At 42.4% G+C, this 25,016-nt stretch overlaps 1 protein-coding gene across 1 annotated transcript in view; it reads right to left on the bottom strand.

The window, feature by feature from the left end:
- The window catches only part of LOC311101598 (ubiquitin carboxyl-terminal hydrolase 43-like), a 92,617-nt gene continuing 67,601 nt past the window's right edge, over positions 1 to 25,016 (bottom strand). Inside the window, exons 8-15 of the mRNA XM_084142728.1 lie at positions 18,286 to 18,397; positions 9,853 to 9,956; positions 7,249 to 7,326; positions 6,925 to 7,054; positions 4,512 to 4,878; positions 4,128 to 4,286; positions 3,102 to 3,272; positions 1 to 2,884 (exon numbers count right to left, since the gene is read on the bottom strand). Of these exons, the coding sequence (XP_083998854.1) occupies positions 1,716 to 2,884; positions 3,102 to 3,272; positions 4,128 to 4,286; positions 4,512 to 4,878; positions 6,925 to 7,054; positions 7,249 to 7,326; positions 9,853 to 9,956; positions 18,286 to 18,397 (2,290 nt within the window). The 3' untranslated portion in view covers positions 1 to 1,715. The remainder of the gene's footprint in view (positions 2,885 to 3,101; positions 3,273 to 4,127; positions 4,287 to 4,511; positions 4,879 to 6,924; positions 7,055 to 7,248; positions 7,327 to 9,852; positions 9,957 to 18,285; positions 18,398 to 25,016) is intronic.

Raw genomic sequence — 25,016 nt, 5'->3', positions numbered from 1 at the left:
TGAATATCTCCTCGTTTGTATTATGATATAATAAAGAGAGTTGTTGTGAGAAAAGCTGTGTTTAATTTGAAATTCAAATAAATTCCAGTATGGTAATAAGCAGATATTACAGGCAGATACAAGATATATGTTAAGTTAACAATTAAAGTCCACTTGTGCGTTATCCTGTCCTTGCTCTCTGATCTGAAGCATACATTATCTGATTGTATCATCTGGAGCCTTCATTTACATAATTACAAATCAGGTATAAAATGTAGACTTTTACAAAAGTTGCATATCAAATATACTCAACACATGTCCTCCCAAGGAAACCATCCTTCATTTAGGGTAATTTCCAAAACAAGTGCTCGTTTTGGTAAACAAAGTGATACAGAAAAGTTAAATAAGGTTGCAGCAACACAATTGACGAGAACAAGTGAATAAAAAAGGCATAAAATGTGAGTTAGTGTCATCAGCCAATTCACTTTAATAACTCTACCTCATGTACATATTACCTCAATTACCTCGACTAACCGGTGCCCCCGCACATTGACTCGGTACCGGTACCCCCTGTATATAGCCTCGCTATTGTTATTTTTAATGCTGCTCTTTAATTATTTGTTACTTTTATTTCGTATTATTTTATATAGTATTTTTTTGTGTGATTTTTTTTGGTCTTCTTTCTTAAAACTGCATTGTTGGTTAAGGGCTTGTAAGTAAGCATTTCACTGTAAGGGCTACCTACACCTGTTGTATTCGGCGCATGTGACAAATAACATTTGATTTGATTTATATGCTCCACAATTAATCTTAAACTAGAGTCTCTAGACCTTTATCAGGGTCCTGATGAATGTTCTGATTGACACAAACTTTGGTTCAAGATCCATTCAATCTATTGTGGAATATACAAGACCATCATGGTGTACCAACTACCCTCTTCTCAACCCATTATTTCAATCATGTTAGTTATGAACATAAATCACCTTTCATCCTCTACCCTTACTTCTCCTCCAATCACACACCGGCGTTACAGTACAGGAGTCAGTAACAGGTGTGTAACAACCAGGTTATTACAGTACTTGTTTCTTTCAGTTGCCAGTGACAATGGATGATACATGATGAATATTAGCAATTAACATAAGTGTATGAGGTCCTAGCAGCCAGTTTGCAGTGGAAGCACAGAAAGACAATCAATTAATTTAATTATTTTGTGCAGGATATTCCTCCATGGTTACATCAATAGAAAATCAAGGACAACATACAACCAAGAAAGATGCTTGACATGTTTGTGGAATAAATATGATCACAATACAGCAGTTGTACCTCTCCATTGTACACAGTCTGCATAGATTCATTTACACACAAAGATAATACGTCAATAAACATCAGGGTTAACAGAGGGTACATGATGCACCAGAAACAACAGCTCTGCTGGCTATACTACAGAGACCTGGTGACCGTCTGGATGTGATGTGTGTCAATAGCGTGGTTCCAGTGTTCAACAAACAACCATTCTGAACTGTCACAGAGGCACTTACATTAAACAGAAGACAATGACAGACAGTTAACAGTTACGCACTGCATTACTGATCTCAGCTGTTGGCAAAGCCTCCCCTGAGAACCTGTCTTATAGTAACACTGTGATTATTCCTCTGCTCTAGCAGTGGTGGTCAGACTGCTCAGCTAATACTAACATAATAACCCTAAAGCCAGTTAGCCAGGCGGTGCGGAGGGAGTCAGAAGCAGGAATCGGGGACGGGTCTCTGCTGCCTGCCCAGGGAGGTGGTGCTGTAGCGTGTCCGCTGCAGGGTGGCATTGCTGGGCTTGTCTGTGGCCAGGCTGCTGCCGGGGGCTGGGGGAGCTACCTGCCCGTTCCTCTGCAGAGAGGCACACCTGCGCAAGGTCAAGTCCAGTTTGGTCTGGATGTTGCTGGAGCTATGGGCACGCTTGATGTCCGCCGCAGAGCTGTGATTCCCTGCCCTCCCGTTGATAAGCTGCCCTTTGCTGTGACGGTAGTCACCTCTAGGGGTGCCGTTGGCCCTCTTTTCCTCCAGCGCTACTCTGTTCAGGGTCCCATTGGAGAGGGAGAGTTTAGACGAACTCCCGTTTGCCACCTTGCTTGCTCGTCCATGGCCATTGGCCCGGACCTCCTCCCCCTTGCTAGGTGTCCTCTGAGTGTCTTTCTTCAGGAAGCCTGGTTTGAAAAAGGACAAGAGGCTGTCGTGGCTCCTAACCTCCTCACCCCTCGTCCCCTTCCTCTCCTCAGGCTGTAGACCAGCCTGCAGCGCCTCCCTCTGTGCCCCTACCCTGGAGGTCAGCCCTGCTTGGGCCTTCGGCCTCTTCAGTGTGGAGTCCCTACTTGGGGGGGCACTGTGGCTTATGTGGACCCCAGCAGTGGAGCCTCTATGGGGGTGAGGGTCCAGGGTCCTGCCCTGGTCCTGCCTGATCCTCTTGGAGGACCTCCGGCCCAGTGAACTGTCATCCCTGGCTTTAGTGATGATATTGAGCCCCAGGCTGGAGCTCCTCTCTACGGCAGGCCTGCTCTGGCCCTCTGGTACTCTTGGGGAGTCGCAGGCCTCAGAGTTGGACCTGTCCATGCAGCTCAGGCTGCTCCCACTGGGGGAGCTTCCCAGGTCCCTGTGCCCGCCCTCCGAGAGCCTCCCCTGGGGCGGGGTGGCCACCAGGGTGATGATGGGGTCCTTGGTGCACCGCGGCCTGCGCCCTGACTCTAGGTACTCCACCAGCTCCCCTGGCCTGGGGGCGGAGGGTTTGCGGCGGTCCTTGGAGCCAAAGGACCAGCGCAGGGGCAGCACTTTGCTCAGGGTGTCCTTGGTCTTAGTGGGTGACCTCATGCTCACGCTCCTACCCTGAGTGCCTCGGACAAATGGCTTATTCTCAAACCCATCTGGACCCAGGAGAAAAACAAACACAGTTAGGATTCTTCCTCATATTCCTCCTCTTTTATAATGGTCCATTGATTGACATATCTACATAATCATCTGCTTTTTAATGATGAAATTAAATCACTATACACAGAGATAATCCTCTTTGAGTAACAACCAGAACTTCAGACCAATCAGACACAGCGAGCCATAGTGTTTTTATTTATGTGGGCCACTCACCTGTCTCTGTTTTGAGAGGCTCGTCATGGAACACAGGAAGCTCTGGTGATTCGGGGGTTGGTGTGGGGCCAGGAAGGCCAGAGGTGGACCCCCCAGAGACCAGGCTGCCCCTCTTACTGTCCCCCGTCAGACGGATCAGCCAGTGGTCTGACGTGGAGGAGCTGGTGGAGCCTGCAGAGGTAGTAGAACACTGTTACACAGAGCATAGTGCCATCTACTGGCCTCTCAACACAGCTAATGCATACAAACCTGTCTCTTCTCCTAGAGTTCGGAAGAGTTCGTGCTTATATTATGACAACATTTTGTGACGTTTTTGTTAGTTTTGGACTTCGATAACGTTTTTTTCGGCTGTTTGGGCACACAAAAAAAAGCCCGAAGTCGGTAGCCAAAGTTTTTCATTGAGGAACAGTGCACCAAACATATTATTTAGATGTAAAAATGCAGGACTAAGATCTCCTCTGCAAAAACGTCAAAATTAATGACAGATTTCTTGAGTTATCTTAGATTAATTCAGATTATTTTGAGGAAGTGTATACAGCCTAACGGCGTCTCAAGAGGGACAAACAGTACCATTGCCGCTTTTTTCTCGTTTTCCAAGCGAAGGTCTTTTAAGGGAGTATGCGAGGCACAGACGTTCACTTTGCCTAGCCGAGTTCTACTAGAAGCAAACCGAACCTAGTATGCAGACGCCTTTACTGTACCTCAATCCTATGATGGACAAGGTTATTACACACTGTCAATTATATACTCTTTTGATTTCAACATTAATGCTTCAATTTAGAAAAATGTCTGGATACTGTCATTGAAGTGCCATTCATTATTGGGTGATGAAAGCCATCATTTCCCCAATAATGGATTTCAGAAGCCTTATTTCCATTTCATGGATATACTTTCAACTAAAGACCTCTAAAGGTCAGTATTCTTCTAGAACCAATTGGTATATATCATCTATTGAAATGACAAAATAGAACTGTAGGACATATTGCAGACTGTTGCTTAATTAAAAGACTTGTCAACATGGCTCACCTATGAGGGAGGAGCTGGCTGACCATGGAGGGATGGTGTTGCGTCTCTGGTAGAAGAGGATGTAGGCTCCCCGTGTGCACACCTCCCCCTCTGGGACTGGCTCTGCACTGCTGTCATCATACCCATACCACTGGGCGTCCACTGAGTTCCTGCAGAACGCTGCACAGAGACACAGACACCTGTTCAGACATGCACAACTGTGTGTACTTCCATACATACTGAACAAACCATCACCATATCTTTATTATCATCATCAAACACATTTTTGGACTGGATCTCACTTCAAGACACCTTGCTGATTAAGACCACTTTCACTGAGACTGATATTTCATAGAACATTTACAGAATGTGAATATGACAGCCAGACAGTCCCTCCATACAAACCTGTGTAATGTCCTCCGTGCATTCCTCCGTGGTGGTTACACACGGCATAGAGGTCATATAGGAAGTCTGGAGGGGCCATGTCGGGTGGGCGGGGCTGTTTCCAGGCCGGGTGCAGGGAGCCGGAGGGCAGAGGGCCGTGGGGGGGCAGCCGGGTGCTCTGACTTCTCTTCACCACATGGGGTGCCATGTCCAGGCCGGCCAGAGGGAAGCGCACCAGTGTGGCCAGCTTGTTGCGGCGCTCGCCCACCTGCCGGAAGCGCTTGAGGTGGAGGATGAGGATGTCAGGCAGCGTCCACAGGCTCATCTTCACCATGCCCTGCTGCAGCTGCTTACAGTGGGGACATTTCCATGCATCGTCTGGGGCCAGCTGGCAGAGAGTGAGAGAGAGAGTGAGAGAGAGAGAGAGAGAGAGAGAGAGAGAGAGAGAGAGAGAGAGAGAGAGAGAGAGAGAGAGAGAGAGAGACACAGAGAGAAACAGAGAGAGAAAGATAGAGTATTTATCCATGTCAAAAAAATACAAAATCTTTTTTCATAGTATTACTTACCCACCAGTGTTGTGATTGGCTGTGATATATGCCTATTCATTTCTCCCGTCCAAGCGGCATCTGTTCTGACTTTGTGGCTGTGTTATCTAGTGAACATTTCCTGGTTGCTAAATTCTACACTGTTCGCTCAATTTCAGTTTATGTGAAAAAACAAGCACTGAATAGTACCATCTAGATCACTGTGAAATAACAATAACAAAAAATATTGTTTTTACAGCAGTTTGAAGCAGGTGGAGCAAACATTTGTTTTTAGATGGACCAAAACCTTTAAGATGCTAATGACACGAAACGTGGTCTGATACAGGTCGCGGTGGTCTTCAGGTGATAGCTCTGTGCATGAGACCGTGTCTGTTTCATCAGTACAGTATGTGAAGCCTCATTTATCAGTCTCATTCACAACCTGTTGCCGGGGCGACTGCCTCTGGAATTCTAATCCCTCTGATTAGTGTTCATGAAGAAGAGTGGAGGAAGGAGATGGAGGCAGCTGTATCCAATAACCTTAATGTTCAGTCGAGGATACTAATCTGGTCACGAATGGAGCTAAAGAAAGCTTAGTCATTTGCCTCATGAATGGCAATGGAAAAGGATTCACTCCTATCAGAAGCAGACATAGGACTCAAAGACTACAGTGCTCAGGTAGAAACTATGAGAAGGCTCTTGAGGAGGACATGTTCTGGACGTCTATGTCGCATATTACATAAACCAAATTACAGGCTTTGAAATTCTTGTACACCTCTTACCTATTGGATATTCAGGACGTTCCCTGAAACAACCTCTTCATATAACGAGGTATGGAGGGGCATGGAGATGTGGCATGAGTGTAAACAACATATTGTGGTACAGTATAAGTGGGAGCAGGAAGATCAACCAAGCATTCGGAGGACAAAATGGATTCTGATTCATAAATCGTTCAGACACAGAGCTGGGTGCAGGTACAGTTAAGCTAAAGCAGGCCGGGGATACAGATGGCAGTTCCCAGCAGGAACTCAGTCCATTCACAGCTCTAATAGAATACCAACACTCCACTGATGGGAAAATTAATTCCACCTCAGGTCATCTTGATTGATTTGACTGAAGGCAGATTTTGTTCTTGGGGTCATATCACTGCATTCACATCCTTTGATGTTACTGTTGACGTTGCATCTGATAACACTGGGGGGTCTGTAAGAGGCATTATGGATTCCATAATGATGTCCTTAAAGGGATTGTTCATCCAAATAACAAATGTGCATCTTTTTGTTAAGGTAGCATAAGATTAATTCATTAGCTATTTGGATGAACTATCCCTTAAAGGAACGTTTCAAACTAGAGGCAGTCTCCCCTATAAACAAAAATACAGTATATAATGGTAGCAAGGATTTCTTTGCTCCTCGTCAGTGATTCAGTCAGTGGATTCGGTACATAAGGTTCTATGGCACTGTCAAACTCATTCCACAGAGGGCCGAGTGTCTGCGGGTTTTCGCTCCTCCCTTGTACTTGATTGATTAATTAAGGTCACTAATTGTGGTCCTCTGTAGCTCAGCTGGTAGAGCACGGCGCTTGTAACGCCAAGGTAGTGGCTTCGATCCCCGGGACCACCCATACACAAAAAAAAAAAAAAAAAAAAATGTATGCACGCATGACTGTAAGTCGCTTTGGATAAAAGCGTCTGCTAAATGGCATATTATTATATTTAATTAGTAAAGAACTCCCCTCACCTGGTTGTCTAGGGATTAAAAAACTAGAGGAACAGGTACATTATCTCCAAAACTAAAACCAGCAGACACTAGGTCCTCCATGGAATGAGTTTGACACCCCAGTTCAATGGGGAGAGAACAGATTGCACTCAGCAGTGGTTGTTGCCTGCCTGTAGGAGGGAGATAATGTACCTGTTCCTCTTTAGTGTAGAGCCGAAAGCACTCGTCCAGGGTACAGCTGTGCTGCTGGACGTGCTGCTGATGCTGGCCTCTCACACTCTCAGCATCCTTCACCACCTCCTCCTGGATGTTTCCAAACAGGCTGCAGGAGACCACACACACACACACACACACACACACAAAGTTGGGAACATGCACACAGAGAGAGAAAGAGGCTGTCAGCCATTACTATAATAAGGCATGTGCAGCAGCATACATACTGTTTAATGATTACAGTAGGTCTACAATAATACAGGGCTAGAATAAAGTTATAGAGTGTCACTGAGATTGACTGACCAGTCTTTGATTCTGTGTTCCCACTCGATGATGAGCTTCACATGGGGCGGTCCTCCTGAGCCACAGAGATTAAGAGCTCTGGGAACAAAAGGGTCAAAGGTCATCAGATTAGCAAGGTGAAACTAATCCCTTTCGCACACTGTCCACCTATTATTCAGGTGGTATGTACATTTTGTTATGGTGCTTTTCCATTGAGTCTTACCCTCCTCACCAGTGGGCCACCAGTGTTTTATGGTAATGTTAGCCAGCGTTTCCCAAACTAGGGGTCACAACCCCATGTGGGGTCACCAGATTTGAAAATGGGGTCGTGAGAGAAATGTGGCTCTATCTTTTGAACAGTTTAAGCTACAAAATATTATGACCCCATCACTGAAAGATAAGACTATCAGGAACACGTATGTGTCTGTTTCCCTCTACAATGCCCACAAGCCTCATTAGAACAGAGTGGACAAGACCAGGCACTAAATCAGGGAAAAAGAACATCATCAATGATTGTTATTTTCTACGTAGAAGATCATACAAAAACAACCTCTGCAAAAACAACCTAGCCATGGCCTAGTGAGACACGGGTGCCGGCCCACATAGATGGAAAAAGAAAAGTCTGAGCCTTTTGGGTAAAACACTGGGTAAATCCTCATTGGAAATGCGGCATAGAGACCTTTTCATAGAGGGCCTTTGTGCAGCAGCATGTATTTATAGACTCTGTACAGCCACTAGGTGTCAGCATGACCTTACAATTAAAGATCCACCACATGCTGGGATTCAAAAAAAGTTGCAGATCATGGATTTCTAGATAGTGCTTTCAGAAGTGCATTTTCAGAGGCTGAAGAAACAGAATATCCACAAACTATTCACACAACAGCATATGTTTAAAGCACAATGGATGGTAAGGAAGTAGATGAAGAAAAAAGGAATGTCCACAACTCTGGTACGTTCCCATGGTGATTTAATCAGACGCACAATATAGACAACGTTTTGATCCGAGTTGGATCTTCGTCAGGTCAAGAAAGTAGTTGAACATTAGCTTTTCATTCAGAGCCCGTGTTAACGTTACTGTAGGCCCCTTGAAACCCTGACAGCATTTTATATCATCATGTTGGGGATATAAAGCATGTTATGAATCAGATTGATTTAATTTAAAAGTGTTATGTGCCTTACCAAACCCTAACAGCTAAAGCAATGAATGAGGCTATTCTTGGTGTGATAGAGCCACACCAGAAACCCAGCTCCACTAATTGGATCAGTTATAAATAGGTCTTAAATTAAATGGTAGGTGGGATTTTAGACAATTTGTGAGGGATTAATTGGGGATTTTCCTTAAATCTGCTAGTTATTCATGAGCAGTAGAAGAGGTGGAATGGGGACAATACAGAGAAACAATTTATTTCTCAGTTTCTACTACAATGAAGCGTGTTTTCTTGACTCAAATCTTCTGTGACAGTTGTGTTTTTATAATGGCCTTGAGAGATCCATCCAGCCTCAAAAGGACTCAATTATACAGTATTTGAATGCAGAAATATCTCTCAGATCAGTTGGCAAGATTGTCTACAGTTTTATTGGCAGAGAGTAGAATAGTAAATTCACTATCACAATGTCTGTGCCTGTTTGTATACATATTGTGCTCGGGGGTCCCGCAGGTAAACTACATTATATTCTGGGCTGAGAGTCAAGCAAAGCCAGCTGAACTCTTCAAGCGAACACTTCTAACAGAATTTCATTACACAGTGATCTTCATGGCTATGGGGTGCCTCTCAGTATGAGCCCAGGAGATTACAGATCTGTAGAGACAGTACATGTATCTCTCCACAGGCTATAGCTGCTTTCATTTACCACCATCACAGCTACTATTATGACTCTACACACCCCTGCCCATGCTGAAGGCTGGCTATGGGCACCCACAAAATAGCAACAGGATAAATGCATCTATACTGGTCAAAGGAGCGCAGTGGGATAGCAGACAACCTATATGCTGGAAGAAGAATTCTCCTTCCAATCATTTTATTTTCCAAAGTAAGGGATAGGTATTGATTGAACTGCTAATGTTTTTACTGATGGTGTTGTTGAAGGTCGAAAGAAATCACATAAACCTTTGAGGGGCACTCTTACAGCAATTTAGTAGTTTTACTGAAATATCAATACATTAATGAGTCTTGTAGCATCATCATCAAATAGAAGTGTTCTGAATACTGTGCACTTGAAAAGCACCATGCCCCCCAGCAACCATTCAAATGGATGAATGGACATTTCTAAGCAACTGGAGGAATTCTGCCTTGCTAAAGTGCCCTTTAAAATGGCAATTACCTTCCACAGAACGTAAACCATTAGACACCCTTTCCTGAAAAGGAACCTTACAAAAAGGCTGCATATTTCACCGCTGTAAGAAATGGGCATTACATAATCCACTACACAGGCTGCCTCTCAGTAAAGAGCTACCAATACAAAATATAGAGGGAAGAAACTGTGGCTTTGACACATTACTCTTGAAATGCTTGGAAGACTTGCTTGAACACCTCTACTTCTTCACTTTAGCTTGATGAACCCCCCTGTTCGCGGCCTTACCTTCTCATCTCACTACCTAACTGTCTGACCAGCTGTCAGTCTCACCTGTCCACTGCTGGGTGGTAGAGCGGCCGTCCATCCTGGGGGGATAGGTAGCTGTAGGATGCTGATCCTCCCACCACACGGATCTTAAACAGCACTCTGGCATTCTGCAAGACGACCACAGGTTAAAAATGATGATTATTGAATGAATCAATATTGGCATTGCCACTGGAGTTAGGAGCAGGGACTAGAGTACTGTACAACTATGAGTGTACAGTATAATCAGGGATCCAGATCCCACTGGTCTTGGTGAACTTGCATATGGTGATGGATAGCACAGTTCTTTGAATTATAATTTGATGAATGCAATACCCTCTAAAATACTGTCTGCACAGGACAGGTCAAGGTTTGTAGTCAGTAAAAAGTGCCCTATCATCTGATGTGGCGGTTGAATAATGATTTGTAAAGGCAACATCCCCCAGCAATAACACCCTTCGACTTGGCACTGTTTATTATGGTCATAATTGGCCTGAGAAAACACAACAATAGATTACTAAAACGTTTTATGGCTTAGACAGAAAAATACAGAAAATAAACAACTTCTAATGGGTCCATTTGAAATACTGCCACCAGAGAGAAGATGAGCAGCCAAACGTTCAAATAAATGAATTGGAGTTAATAGTTCCAAACCACATTTTCCCTGGCCAAAGCCTCTGAATCTTTCTGACAGGCTTGGGGCTCTGCACCAAACTTGGAGGACGCTAGGAAAGGGTGGGTCTTTCCAAATTAATCATTAAGATTTGTCTTAGTTTTCGCCTCATCTCTGCGGAACATGCGGGAGAGACTGTTGTTTACAGAGAACAGTTCTAGTTTGTGGAGGTCCTACCAGGAACAAAATTAATAAAACAAACTAACAGAAAATATGGTTCCAAAGTTTCACAGGTTAATTTCGATGTGAAACACCCAATAAACCCAAAGATAATCACCCTCCTTATGCTTGTTTTGATTGCATCTGAAAAATGGAGATGAAAAGAGAAGAAAAAATGTATTCTCCTTTGAAATGTGTTTATATTACTCTGAGACCTGCTGGGATTGGATGTTCTGGAGTGCTTTGCAGAAAATGAAATTGATTTCCTCTCCTTCAAATGAATTCCTGTGAGTTGCTGGCCGGATTCCAGGATAAACAACAACACTGATTCTTGTGAAGAGGAGAGAACCAAAAATAGGTGGTGAAGGCATTATGTAAGTAGGAGAACACTGAACTGACTCGTCCTGCAAAGTATTGAAACACTACAATCCTGAAAATACTGTAAATATTGCAAAGATGTACAAGGTATTGACTATTTCTATGATGATTGTTGCTACGAGTATGAAAATGTTGACTTTCCATGTCAGAAACAAACTAAAGTCAATGAATCAGTCAATAACATAATAGCATTGAAATTCATTAGCCATAGATCATATAAGATCGACTAAACCAGGGGTGTCAAACGTCCGGCCCGCGGGCCGGATCAGGCCCGCAAACGGGTTTAATCCGGCCCGCGAGATGATTTTGTAAAGTATAAAAATGAGCTGCAATTTTTCAATAAAAGAAACTGCTGTTCCAATTGTGTCCACTGGATGGCGCAATAACAATTGTGTTAAGCAAGCAAACTGTTTATACCGGGCCAGAGCAAATAGGTCAAGCAAGTGCAGCCAGTCCGGATGAGCTACTTTGTTTTGCCCGCGATATTTATTACAGCTTCTACTTTTAACATTATGTGCTTTGGCACCCTCATTGCCCCAATATGTCTCTGTCAAAAAAGAGAAAAGTGGACGCAGAGTGCAGAGTGTTCCAAGAAAAATTGTCATCTTTCTATTTATTCACGGAATTGAATGGGAAAGCTGTATGTTTGGTGTGTTCACAGCATGTTGCAGTGCTGAAAGAATATAACCTTCGACGCCACTATGTGAGTCTTCATGCCGACAAATATGACAACTTTCAAGGACAGCGGAGAAGAGAGAAGGTGAATGAACTGTTGGTGGGTCTGAAGAAACAGCAGTCTGTTTACTCACAGCCGAGACATCAGTGACGCTGCAGTGAAAGCTAGCTACCTCATTGCTAATGAAATCGCAGTGGCTTCAAAACCATTTAGTGAGGGTGAATTTGTAAAAACATGCATGATGAAGGCAGCAGAGATTGTGTGCCCTGAAAAGCACCAGGCTTTTGCAAATATCAGCCTGACAAGAAACACAGTTGCAGACAGGATTTCCGATCTTTCAGTGGATTTGGACAGCCAGTTGAAGCAAAAAGTAAAGTTATTTATTGCGTTTTCGGTTGCAATTGATGAAAGCACGGACATTACAGATGTTGCACAACTGGCCATTTTCATCCGCGGAGTTGATGACACATTGACCGTCACCGAGGAGTTCGTGGAGTTGGTGCCGATGACAGATACAACGACAGCAGCTGAAATTTTCACTGCACTCGTCGGCGCGCTGGACAGGGTCGGAGTGGACTGGTCCCGCGCTGTCAGCCTGGCTACAGATGGTGCGCAAAGTTCAGAGAGAAAGTGCAATCTGCAAATGGAGGACGTGATTTTTGGACTTTTCACTGTATTTTGCACCAGGAGGCTTTGTGTTGCAAGTCATTAAAGATGGATAACGTCATGAATAAAACAAAGCTGCGCTCAAGGCTCACGCACAAGCACTTGAATCACATCCTGAAGTTGGCTGCCACTCAGGATGTGACACCTGATATTGATGCGCTGGTGAAAGCTAAAAGATGCCAGGTATCAGGAGTCAAATAAACTATGCAACCCCACTTAAAGTGCTGCATGAGACACCCTGATATAGTTCTGTGATCTGTGATATACTTCTGTGAATCACTGAGGCATTGTGTGTTTGTGTGTTGTTTGTCCTCAGAATTTCAAATAACTTGAGGTGTTTTATGATTAATAGTGATGTTGTGCTTTTGGACACACTGTCCTCAGGCTCCAGCTTTATGTTTATATGTTTTTATGTTGATGTGCTATTGTTTTTAATTGATTTTATTTTATTTGTATATTTAACCTATTCTTGACTCTGTGGTTCTTGCACTTGTTTGGGGAACAGGATTTCATTATTAGTATCTACATTTCTGCCTGAGAAATGACACCCTGATATAGTTCTGTGATCTGTGAAACAGTTATGTGAATCACTGAGGCATTGTGTGTTTGTGTGTTCTTTTTCTTTAGAATTTTCAAATAAACTTCAGGTGTTTTATGATTAATAGTGATGTTGTGCTTGTACTATTTTGGACACACTGTCCTCAGGCTCCAGCTTTATGTTTTATGTTGATAGTATTAAAACAAAGAAAACAATCTGAAGTTGTTGTTTTTAAGTTATATATACACCATGATTTTACCGGTCCGGCCCACTTGGGAATAGATTTTCCTCCATGTGGCCCCTGAGCTAAAATGAGTTTGACACCCCTGGACTAAACCCTTCCATTATTATTGCAGGATAATAATGGGATGGTTGCTGTTACTACAGTCATCCTGATGGGGGCAGCTCCCATCTGTCCAAACAGCCCTTTCAGGGTTTGTTTAACGCTTAAAAAGGAAAAATCCACTCAAAAACTATATTTTGGTATTTTTTTCATTAGTCCACTGTTAATACAGTCCCAAAATCTTTTGCATGCCATCAGTCAAGTTTTAAAGAAGCAAAGTGTCACATCATCATGAGGATGCAAAACGCATCATCATGATGATGTGGAACATGGTTATTTTAACTTTCAGGGGTGGTCAGAAGATTTACAAACTAATGCCACCTGTTTTACTGTCCCACATTTTCAGATATTGTACTGTTTCTGGTGGTCTGAAGGGCTGTGTTCCCACCCATCCAGGACATCTACTTGAAACTGTGCCTGAGGAAGTCCAGCAGCATCATCAAGGACCCAACACACCCCAGCCATGAGCTGTTCACTCCCTTACCGTTGGGCAGACGGTATCGAAGCATGAGGTCTGATACCAACAGGCTCAGAGACAGTTTCTATCCACAAGCCTTCAGACTGCTGAACACTTGAACTGGACTGACCACCTGCTCTGATTCTCCGCACCTTAGCACACATGCACTCACTCACGCATGCGCACACACACACACACACACACACACAGTGCCTTCGGAAAGTATTCAGACCCCTTGACCTTTTCCACATTTTGTTAGGTTACAGCCTTATTCTAAACTGTATTAAAATGTTGTTTTTTCTCCTCATCAATCTACACACAATATCCCATAATGACAAAGCAAAAACAGGTTTTTAGAAATTGTTGCTAATTTATATATATATATATATATATATATATATATATATATTTTTTTTTTTTAAATATCACATTTACATAAGTATTCAGACCCTTTACTCAGTACTTTGTTGAAGCACCTTTGGCAGCGATCACAGCATTAAGTCTTCTTGGGTATGACGCTACAAGCTTGGCACACCTGTATTTGGGAAGTTTCTCCCATTCTTCTCTGCAGATCCTCTCAAGCTCTGTCAGGTTGGATGGGGAGTGTTGCTGCACAGCTATTTTCAGGTCTCTCCATTTTCAAGGACATTCAGAGACTTGTCCCGAAGCCACTCCTGCATTGCCTTGGCTGTGTGCTTAGGGTCATTGTCCTGTTGGAAGGTGAACCTTCGCCCCAGTCTGAGGTCCTGAGCGCTCTGGAGCAGGTTTTCATCAAGGATCTCTCTGTACTTTGCTCCGTTCATCTTTCCCTCGATCCTGACTAGTCTCCCAATCCCTGCCGCTGAAAAACACCCCCACAGCATGATGCTGCCACCACCATACTTCACTGAAGGGATGGTGCCAGGTTTCCTCCAGAAGTGACGCTTGGCATTCAGGCCAAAGAGTTCAATCTTGGTTTCATCAGACCAGAGAATCTTGTTTATCATGGTCTGAGAGTCTTTAGGTGCCTTTTGGCAAACTCCAAGCGAGCTGTCATGTGTTTTTTACTGAGGAGTGGCTTCCGTCTGGCCACTCTACCATAAAGGCCTGATTGGTGGACTGCTGCAGAGATGGTTGTCCTTCTGGAAGATTCTCCCATCTCCACAGAGGAACTCTAGAGCTCTGTCAGAGTGACCATCGGGTTCTTGGTCACCTCCCTGATTTCTAAAAACCTGTTTTTGCTTTGTCATTATGGGGTATTGTGTGTAAATTGCTAAGAATTTATTTTTATTTAATCCATTTTAGAATAAGGCTGTAATGTAACAAAATGTGAAAAACGTCAAGGGGTCTGAATACTTTCCGAAGGCACTGTACATTAATGATACACACACATCCCAATTGCTGCTACCAGACTCTCATTTACTATTGCTAATACTGCACAATTTAAACACTTCCCCCCTAATCCCCCCCTTCTCTGATATATGTGTAAATATTGGACTATAAATTGTACCTTCCTGTATTATCCTTATGCTAAAATGTTTATTATATTCTACTGAGCCATTTACTTTATGTTCATATTCTTATATTTTATCATTTCTTATTTTAGTTGCACTGTCGAGAAGGAACCTGCAAGTAGGCGTTTCGTTGGACAGTGTATATCATGTGTATCCTGTACATATGATTAATAAAACTTGAAACTTGAGGGAAAGGGAAAATGGATGTCCTTAAATTGATTTCCAATAGGGGGAGCCACTACTCCTCTTGATGCATTTGGATTGACATTATATTATGAATTCAAATGATGAAAAAAGAGAAATCTTTGCAAAGGTATACAGAATGACAATACTACTGAGGTATTATATGTAGAAAGCTGCTATGGGACTGTACATTTGGATGCAGTGTGGGGATACAGCTCTACACCGACCTGTCATGGGATAACCTAGAATAAAGATACTAGATCTAAATTCTTGGACCTAGGGGGAATAACCAGACCTCAAAGGAATCCGTGAGGCCTGCAGTTTGTCTAAATACCCTAGACGGTCCTGAAGAGGGTTTTTCTATTTTTGTCTTCAACCTGAGATAGCGATCACAGAACACATTAAGTGCCCTTATGACTGCACCAACTGAAATGCCAGAATGGTTTAAAATGGAAGAATGGATTTCCCACTGGGTCATACTGTCCTCTATAAATGCATGTGTAAAGCAGCTACATATTTAAGGTCCTAGTGTTTATCGCGTCACCTCCTGGTAGCTTTCCATGCTGTCTCTAAGCAGTCTTTTGTGAACGCCTTCACTTAGAATACCTCAACCTTCCCAAAGTCTTCAAAGTCAATTACCTGTCAAAAGCTTGAAACGAAAGATGACAAAAGTAGACCTGAAATTAGTTTTCCTCTCATCTAGTACTTAGCCACTTTCGGCTTAGCATGATAGACTTGTGTGTACATGCAAAGACCACCCATGCGCACACACAGATACAGTATATACCCGTGTGTGTGCGCATCTCACCCACGGCTGCTGTCTAAGAATGTGTGAAAAGCACTGGGGTGTGTATGAAGTAGAAAGAGGCTCAGCTCAGCTGTGTGTGTAACAGGTCAAATCAAATCAAATCACATTTTATTGGTCACATACACATGTTTAGCAGATGTTATTGCGGGTGTAGCGAAATGCTTGTGTTTGTAGCTCTGACAGTGTAGTAATATCTAACAATTTCACAAAATATACCCAAAACACACAAATCTAAGTAAAGCAATGGAATTAAGAATATATAAATAAATATATGGACGAGCAATGTCCATATATGGACGAGCAATGTGTGTGTATGTGCGTGTGTGACAGGTGTGTGCATGGGTGTGTGAGAAGGTAAGAGGAAGTGAGAGGAAAAATTAACATATTAGCACCTAGGTTTGGTCTGGCTCTGAGTAAAGTCACCCCCTGTCAGAATGATTGCTAGGTGGGTTGGAAGAAAAACACGGCTAAAACTCAACATCACGCAACACTACACCTCTGAGCTTCTACCTGTCTCAGACAGAACACTGCATGAGGCAAGAGAAGACCAAACAATACTGAATTAGAAACAAGAGTTGTTATTTCACTTTGTTATAGTTGCACACACATTCCAAGAGAAAATCACTGCTTTCAGTTTCTTTCAATTTCAAATCTACCTGGGTTAATTACAGCTTGTGTTAAGAGAACATTATGATTTGGTAGAAAGCAACACTATTTATACACATGAGAATAATGTACTAATGCTTTCCCATTACAATCTAAGCAATTGACTTTCACTGAAGGATTGCTGCTAAAGCCCTCACATATTACCATAACATCATCTGTCTGTGTAACATGGTCTGTCTCTGTGTTAGTGTGACAAATATCCAAATATCCATTCTCCTGTGATGAATTACAGCTCTGAGTCTAAGCCACAGCCTGGTCAAGGAGGGGTGTTGTTATTCTCTAATTATACACAGTCACCAGCACCATGTCATCTGTATGGTTAGCATAGCATAGGTAGCATGTCGCCCTGTCTGCTCTAGTGAGCAGCTCCATGCTGACTGAGATGTCAGGCAATGGAGAGGCAACATCAGGATCAAATGAGGCAGACTGACTGGCTTACTGCCACTATTGGACTCCATTTATGTGGTCTAAAATTAGATAAGGGTAGAAAATTCACTTTGAAAGTAAGTGATTGCTGCCATAAACCGCAGGTTGTCGTGTATCTGTCCTTTCAAGCTCTAGATATTTCTTTTTGGCAAAACATCCATTTGGAGTGTCTCTCTCTTGGCTGAGGTAGGCTCCTTACACTGATTGTATAAGCTAGGCTTTAATTAAAGTTTCACACTCTTTTACTCTTCCTTCACGGCATCTCTGTCTCTCCTTCTCTCTTCACGGAATGCTAACCTGTCATCTGTTTGTTTTCTCCCTAAAACGGCAGGACACTGGAGCCTTTAGCAGACAGACAGACAGACAGTCTGGTGGCCATGCAGCCGCCTGACAGAGTCAGACACTAACTGGAAAGCTGTTTGGCGACATGATTAACATCATGCTAAGCTGCGCTGAACCGCAATCAGAGGTCACACAGCTGGACGCATCTAAGCAGACTGTTTTGTTTGCATTTGTATCATTACATGTTTGTCCGATGTTCTGCGGTTGTTCCAACAAAGGCGGAGACAGCACAAAAAAGCCACTTGGTTTGAATCTTCCAACAAGACAAAATCAACATTTTGCAATGGCCATCTCAGTCTCCGGACTTGAAACCCATTGAAAACCTGTGGTTTGAATTTAAGAGGGCAGTCCATAAGCGCAGACAAAGGATATTAAGGATCCAAATGGATTATGTATGGAGGAATGGTCTAAGATCCCTCCCAATGTTTTCTCCAACTCATAAAACATTTTATAAAAAGGCTCAGTGCCGTTATCCTCGCAAGGTGAGGAATTGAAAGGTATTGAAAACAAGGGTGTCAATAATTTTGACGCCTAACTTTTTGACTAAAAAGTATTACTTGTTAGACAAAGTCTATCAAGGTATAGAGATATATGTCAGGCAGAAAACCCACTACATTAGCTGTGTGTCAGCTATGGTCTTCCAGTGTTGTACCTGGGCCTGTGCTCCGTTGATCATCAGGTAGTAGAGCTTGCTGAGGATGCTCTGCTGCAGCTGGTCCCAGGAGATGGAGCGGTCCTCCCTCATCAGGAACGGAGGTCCAAACCTGAAGAGCAGATGGGAACACATGATGACCATTCAGTCAGAAGAGAGAGGATCTTACACAGTTATACGTGAAGTGAACTGAACTGATCAAAAACCTTAATTTCATTGATGAGCATGTTTGTGGTCAACTAACATTTCATTGACCCAAATGACTGTTTAATCAATGTACAGTGAGGGAAGAGTAGAGCACAGTACACATCCTGCATTCACTTCTCACACTGTCACATAGCCAGAACCACACTAGCCCTGCTTAGGTTGCTGGTTTCTTACCAGTCTTCAGCCCCCTTCACCTATCGTCACGGATGATGAGAAAATGCTCAACCTACATAATCACCATTATACCAGAGCTCTCATTACAGTGCGTCTATATGAGACACACAGAGATAATGATACATTATAACAAGAGCACAGGCATGGCCCTCCATCAGAGCTGAAGGATCACATGATGCCTTCATTAACCTCTACTGGATCAGTGTCCCGAAATCGGGACAGTTGTTGCTCAATATGCGATATTTGACTAGAATGGCGTTGTAAACAACAGCCAACTTTCCGGGACATAAACATCTTATATCGTCAGAAAGCTTAAATGATTGTTAATCTAACTGCAGTGTTCAATTTACAGTAGCTATTACAGTGAAAAAATACCATGCTATTGTTTGAGGATAGTGCACAACAACAAAACACTTTTATCAAGGCAACTGGTTTGATTCATTCACCTCTGATGGTAAATGATGTACTTACATTCAGTAATGTTGCTCTGATTTGTCATCCTGTAGCGTAGTTTTGTTTGATAAAATAAATGTGTATATCCTAACACGATCCATGTTGTATACAGCGTTTCGCATGAATTCCGACTCTTTCAACTTGCAACAAAACAATTTATGAAATCTAATCGGCTAAACCTTGTCTCACCGGGTCAAGTTCGGTTTCTGTGCAATCCTCAGACACTCTAGAAGGCAACCAAACATTCATCATTCTATATTACGTATTGGCTACACAACACGTCAATTAGCCCATGAAGGTTAGCCATCATTACGCACCAATGAGACAGGCAGTGTTCACTTGATTGACAGTGTCTTGGACCAATGACCACCTATCGTTTTGAAACATAGCTAGCTAGATAGCCAATGAGCTGGGCTTTCCATGAGTATGTTGTCGCCCTTTGTAGGACAAACGTCTGTTTTGCTAGAGCTGTGCGTAACACGATTCATTCTCAATTGAAAATCAACAGGACGCAGGGACGTTTACGTTACGTAGCGGTTTGCTTTCTTCTATAAACTTTTCTCAAAACGGAAAAAGTACAACATGGCTACTAAGAGTGGATAAGCTAAATCGAAGTCCAAGTATACAAATTTGGATGAAATGACTGCAGAAATTGACCGGGAGAGTGACCCAGAACGAATGGATGAGGAGTTTTGATTCCAGCGCGCAAGAAAGATTTTTGGAAGGAAAATATACTTTTAGATCAGTAAGTAAAATACATTTTTGCTTTTCATGCTAATGCAGTTGCATGTGTTACAGTATGTTGGCTATGACATGCTATGGCTGTGGTTTTTGAGTGTCTTATTGCCTATTGGTCCACACATTTCATTATAGTGATTGTGTTCCCCATACTCTATATAATATATATGTTTATAGATATGTGTTGTGTATTTTATGTATTGATGCAGTGCTCATCTGTAAAAGCATTGATGCAGGGCATTCTAAAATAAAGGTTAAATAAAATAAGTAATAGTAAACTTGAGTTCTAACTGAATTAAAAAAAATCCTCAATAGTGGTAGAGAGTCAGATGACCTCTGGGAGCAAACTCCAAAGAGACTACATTCAAGTCCTTCATCCCACACTCATTAAAACGTAGGAACTGGTTCCTCCAGTCTGACCCCTCTGTTGTTTCTGGCTCCACACCCAACCCTGCCTGGCCATCTAGAGGTGTGAAGGTTAGTACCTTTTATGTAGGGAAGCTAATGATCCATCATGTATGACATTCCTGGGAGTGTGTGAGGGGAACGGCACCTCTGTACCTTCGGGCTCTTCGGGCTCTGATCAGTCCCTACACCCAAACGAGGGCATTGCGTTCATCCACCTCTGGCCTGCTGGCTCCCCTTCCTCTGCGGAAGCATAGTTCCCGCTCAGCCCAGTCAAAACTGTTCGCTGCTCTGGCACCCCAATGGTGGAACAAGCTCCCTCACGACGCCAGGACAGCGGAGTCACTCACCACCTTCCGGAGACATTTGAAACCCCACCTCTTTAAGGAATACCTGGGATAGGATAAAGTAATCCTTCTACCCCCCCCCAAAAAAATTGTAAAGTGGTTATCCCACTGGCTATAGGGTGAATGCACCAATTTGTGAGTCGCTCTGGATAAGAGCGTCTGCTAAATGACGTAAATGTGCCCTTGAGCAAGGCACTTAACCCTAATTGCTCCTGTAAGTCGCTCTGGATAAGAGCGTCTGCTAAATGACTAAAATGTAAATGTAAATGTAAACTATACTTTTTTAAATTATCATAGTATTTTTGTATGTTCTCTATAGTTATGTACTTGAAAATGTATCAATGTATCAATTCGGCCACTTGGGTACATTTGGGCAAACTAGTGATGGGACACCTGGGAGACTTCATACAAAATATGATGTAGCGCTCTCATTCTTGAATGTATCAGTCTGAAACTTTGCACACACACTGTTGCCCTCATGCCAACAACATCTAAATTATCCACAGCTTCCTATCTCAATGTATGGCCTTTCTTTTGCATTTCAAAGATGATAAAATAAAAATAGAAAACGCTTGTTCTTTTGTTTGTTTTATCTTTTACCAGATCTATTGCGTTATATTCTCCTACATTAATTTCACATCTCCACAAACTTAAAAGTGTTTCCTTTCAAATAGTATCAAAAATATGCATATCCTTAATTCAGGTCCTGAGCTACAGGCAGTTCGATTTGGGTATGTCATTTTAGGAGGAAATTGAGATGAAGAGTCCTATCCTCAAGAGGTTTTAAACGGCACCTCGGATTGAGGCCACGTCTCTGTCATAAACTCCTAATCTCTAACTGGGAGAGGCTGAGGCTCACACACCTAATTGAGAGATAACACCACAGTGAGGATTCGTCACAGGGTTAATCAAGTTGCATCTCAACGATCCATCAAATTAAGATTTCAGTTTTTCCTGTGTACGTCGATCTGGCAGGTAACACGCTCCAAAGCCGAATATTACATTTTCATTTACATATTCCGCGATGAGAGTTTCTCTGGCCTTCACTACAACATTTAGCTTGATTAGGTCAAAGTGAAAATGCACAAACCCTATGAAAATGTATTTCTCATCTGAGTCTTAAATTAAAATATTGATTCTGTTTTTTTTCAATACTCATCATAGTTTCATGAAGGGTTGTCCCATTAAATGTCCCATTAACTAATGGAAACCATGGAGATACTCAAGGTACATTAAGTTGGATTATTGCAAACACTGTTCATCATTGTAACCATTTAATGTCATTGGCCTCCATTCAACATACTGTACTTTCCACGGTTTGTAGTGTAATTGCCGACCCACATTCCATGGTCGCTATGAGCAACAGATGCAGCAACCAGGACATAAAGAGAGACAACACAAATCTAAGGGTGGGGGGAGGAAAGTTGCTCGGTTGGCATTAAACAATTAATTACATTGGAGACTGCTGAGGAGCAAGAGCCAAAACAATTCCTTTTTTATGGGAGGAACTTGGATCATTGTAGAAAAAAGCCTTTAAGGTTCTGTGCTTTGAGGTGTTTGTTTCTTTATTTCCAGGACTTGGTATGCAGTTCAGATCATCGGCCCATAGTCTTGTCAAGGCCTCTCTTTATGGCAGGCCCTGGTACACAATACTACCCATCTCTCTTCACCTGAGGATGATGCAAGATGGGAAGTGTGTCAAATTGGCTTACAGACGTGTCAATGTTCATCTCACAATGATCCCCACAAAGTCTGTGGTGCCTCCGAGGCACCGTCTCAGCAGTAGCCTTGTAAAGTATTGGGCTACTACTGCAGTCTTATAAGTTGTCTCTGATGCATTGTTGTGCTTTATTTTTCTTAGTGTACACAGAGAAGACAGCAACGAACAGATTGTCTACTGGGCTGCTGTTGAGCATCACTCAGACTGATGGATTTAAGATGTGAGTGTTGATTGTCAGATGATCGCTCTGCTAGTTTTGCGTGGGATCATCCATCTAGAACAAAGGCAGCTGTGAGGACTAGTGCATGGCCAAGCCTGCCAATGTCAAAACCAAGGCAGTAGAATTGAGCGTGGCTGGGGTAGTGGTGCGATAATAATCCAAAGACACACTACAGAAATACACAGAATTAGCTCCATTGAGACAGACTTTTTCAGAGGACAATTTCACAAATATTTTCTGAAGAAATTAATCGTCATGATAACTAACCCCTGATTAACTAAGAGTCTCACACACAGCTTTAACAGGGTGCATAAATGATAAGGACTACACAGGTCAAAACGGAATGATTTGGGTTCATCTCAGGACAAGAGCCTAAAACAGACCCCACCCAGCTAGCACATAACGTTCTGAGAACCATATGTTTCTTAGAGCTTGGTGAGAGCGTGGTTGTCCTATGGTTATTTTGCATACAACCTTCCCACAACTTTCTGGGAAAGGTGCAGGATAGTTGCTTGGCTTTGGAACATTCTCAGCACATTTAAGGAACCTGACAAAAAAACGTTATTTCCTTGCTATTTCATTACTTGAACAGAATGTTTCCTAAAAGTTCAAACAGGGTTACATTTAATTTCAATTTTGGTAATGTTCTAGGAACATTGTCCAACTGGTTTGACATTGGGAATGTTCTCAAATAGTTCAGAGAACGTTATTAAACAAAGTTCTTCTGTGGGAATTTCGGTACTTCAACATAACGTTTCGTCATGGTTCGATCTAAAGTCATGTTCTCAAATTGTTCCAAGGACGTTAAGAAACAATGTTCTTCTGTGGGAATTTCATACTTTAGCATAACGTTTCCTCATGGTTCTATTTAAAGTCATGTTCTCACATTTTGTAGAGGGAGGGTTACGAAAACTTTGCATAAAAACCACAAGAAAACTTTAGTAATGTTCAGTTATTTAAGAACATATACATTCTGTTCTCAGCATCAACAAAACTCTCTCTATCCTCTATTTTCTTAAGTGTGTTCAGGTGTGTTGGCCGCGCCCACTAATTGGTCACACCTGATCATAATGAGTGCTTGTTTCCTTTGAAATGGGGTCTGTTTTGAATAGACTAAAATGAACAGCTTTCATTTTGTAAGTGTAAAAAAAACATGGCATGCTAGCTCCATCATGGTGGGGCAGTGGACTAATTCCAATGATAGAGAACTGAAGATTATATACTGAACAAAAATATAAACACAACATGTAAAGTGTTGGTCCCATGTTTCATGAGCTGAAATAAAAGACCCCAGAATTTTTCCATATGCACAACAAGCTTAGTTCTCTCAAATTATGTGCACAAATTTGTTTACATCCCTGTTAGTGAACATTTCTCCTTTGTCAAGATAATGCATCCACCTGACAGGTGTGGTATATCAAGAAGCTGATTAAACAGCATGATCATTACAAAGGTGCACCTTGTGCTGGGGAAAATTAAAGGCCACTCTAAAATGTTCAGTTTTGACACACAACACAATGCCACATATATCTCAAGCTTTGAGGGAGCGTGCAATTGGCATGCTGACTGCAGGAATGTCCATCAGAGCTGTTGCCAGAGAATTGAATGTTAATTTCTCTACCATAAGCGTCGTTTTAGAGAATTTGGCAGTATGTCCAACCAGCCTCACAATCGCACACCACGTGTAACCACACCATCCCAGGACCTCCACATCCAGCTTCTTCACCTGTGGGATCGTCTGAGACCAGCCACTTGGACAGCTGATGAAACTGAGGAGTATTTCTGTCTGTAATAAACCCCTTTTGTGGTGAAAAATTCATTCTGATTGGCTGGGCCTGGCTCCCCAGTGGGTAGGTCTGGCTCCCAAGTGGGTGGGCCTATGCCCAGTCATGTGAAATCCATAGATTAGTTCCTAATTTATTTATTTCAATTGACTGATTTCCTTATAGGAACTGTAACTCAGTAAAATCGTTGAAATTGTTGCATGTTGCGTTTATTTTTTTGTTCAGTATAGGTTTGAATCTCACTGATGCCTTGTCACAATACAAAAATGTATGTGTTTGTATGATTAATGCCTAAGGAAATGCATTTCCATGTGTCCTATCTGTGCTTGGAGTTTAAAAAAAGTTGACCCAAAATAAGCTAGAAGTGTTATTCAAAGTCTTATTGAAACATTCATTGAAAGTTTTAAGGAAGTTATTCAAAAACCTCAAAATAACATATCATCTCTGTTTTTAGAGTGTTAATACAACCTCCCAGGAAAACTTTCAAGGAACCAGAGTAAAACTTTCTCAGAACCTCCCTGTAATCTAAAAATAAACATTCCCAGAACAGGCGAAATGTTCACTTCTGTTCTCAGAACATTTAAAAAACATTCATTTTTACCAGTCAGGAAACGTATGGCTTTGTTCCCACAACCAATGTGAAAACAAAAACATACGTTCACTAACCCACAACTTCCAAAGAA

This window comes from Coregonus lavaretus (assembly GCF_964263955.1).
Source record: "Coregonus lavaretus genome assembly, chromosome: 2".
In the NCBI taxonomy this organism is placed as follows: domain Eukaryota; kingdom Metazoa; phylum Chordata; class Actinopteri; order Salmoniformes; family Salmonidae; genus Coregonus; species Coregonus lavaretus.
The sequence above is the reverse complement of the archived record's forward strand: the minus strand, read 5'-3'. Positions and strand labels throughout refer to the sequence as shown.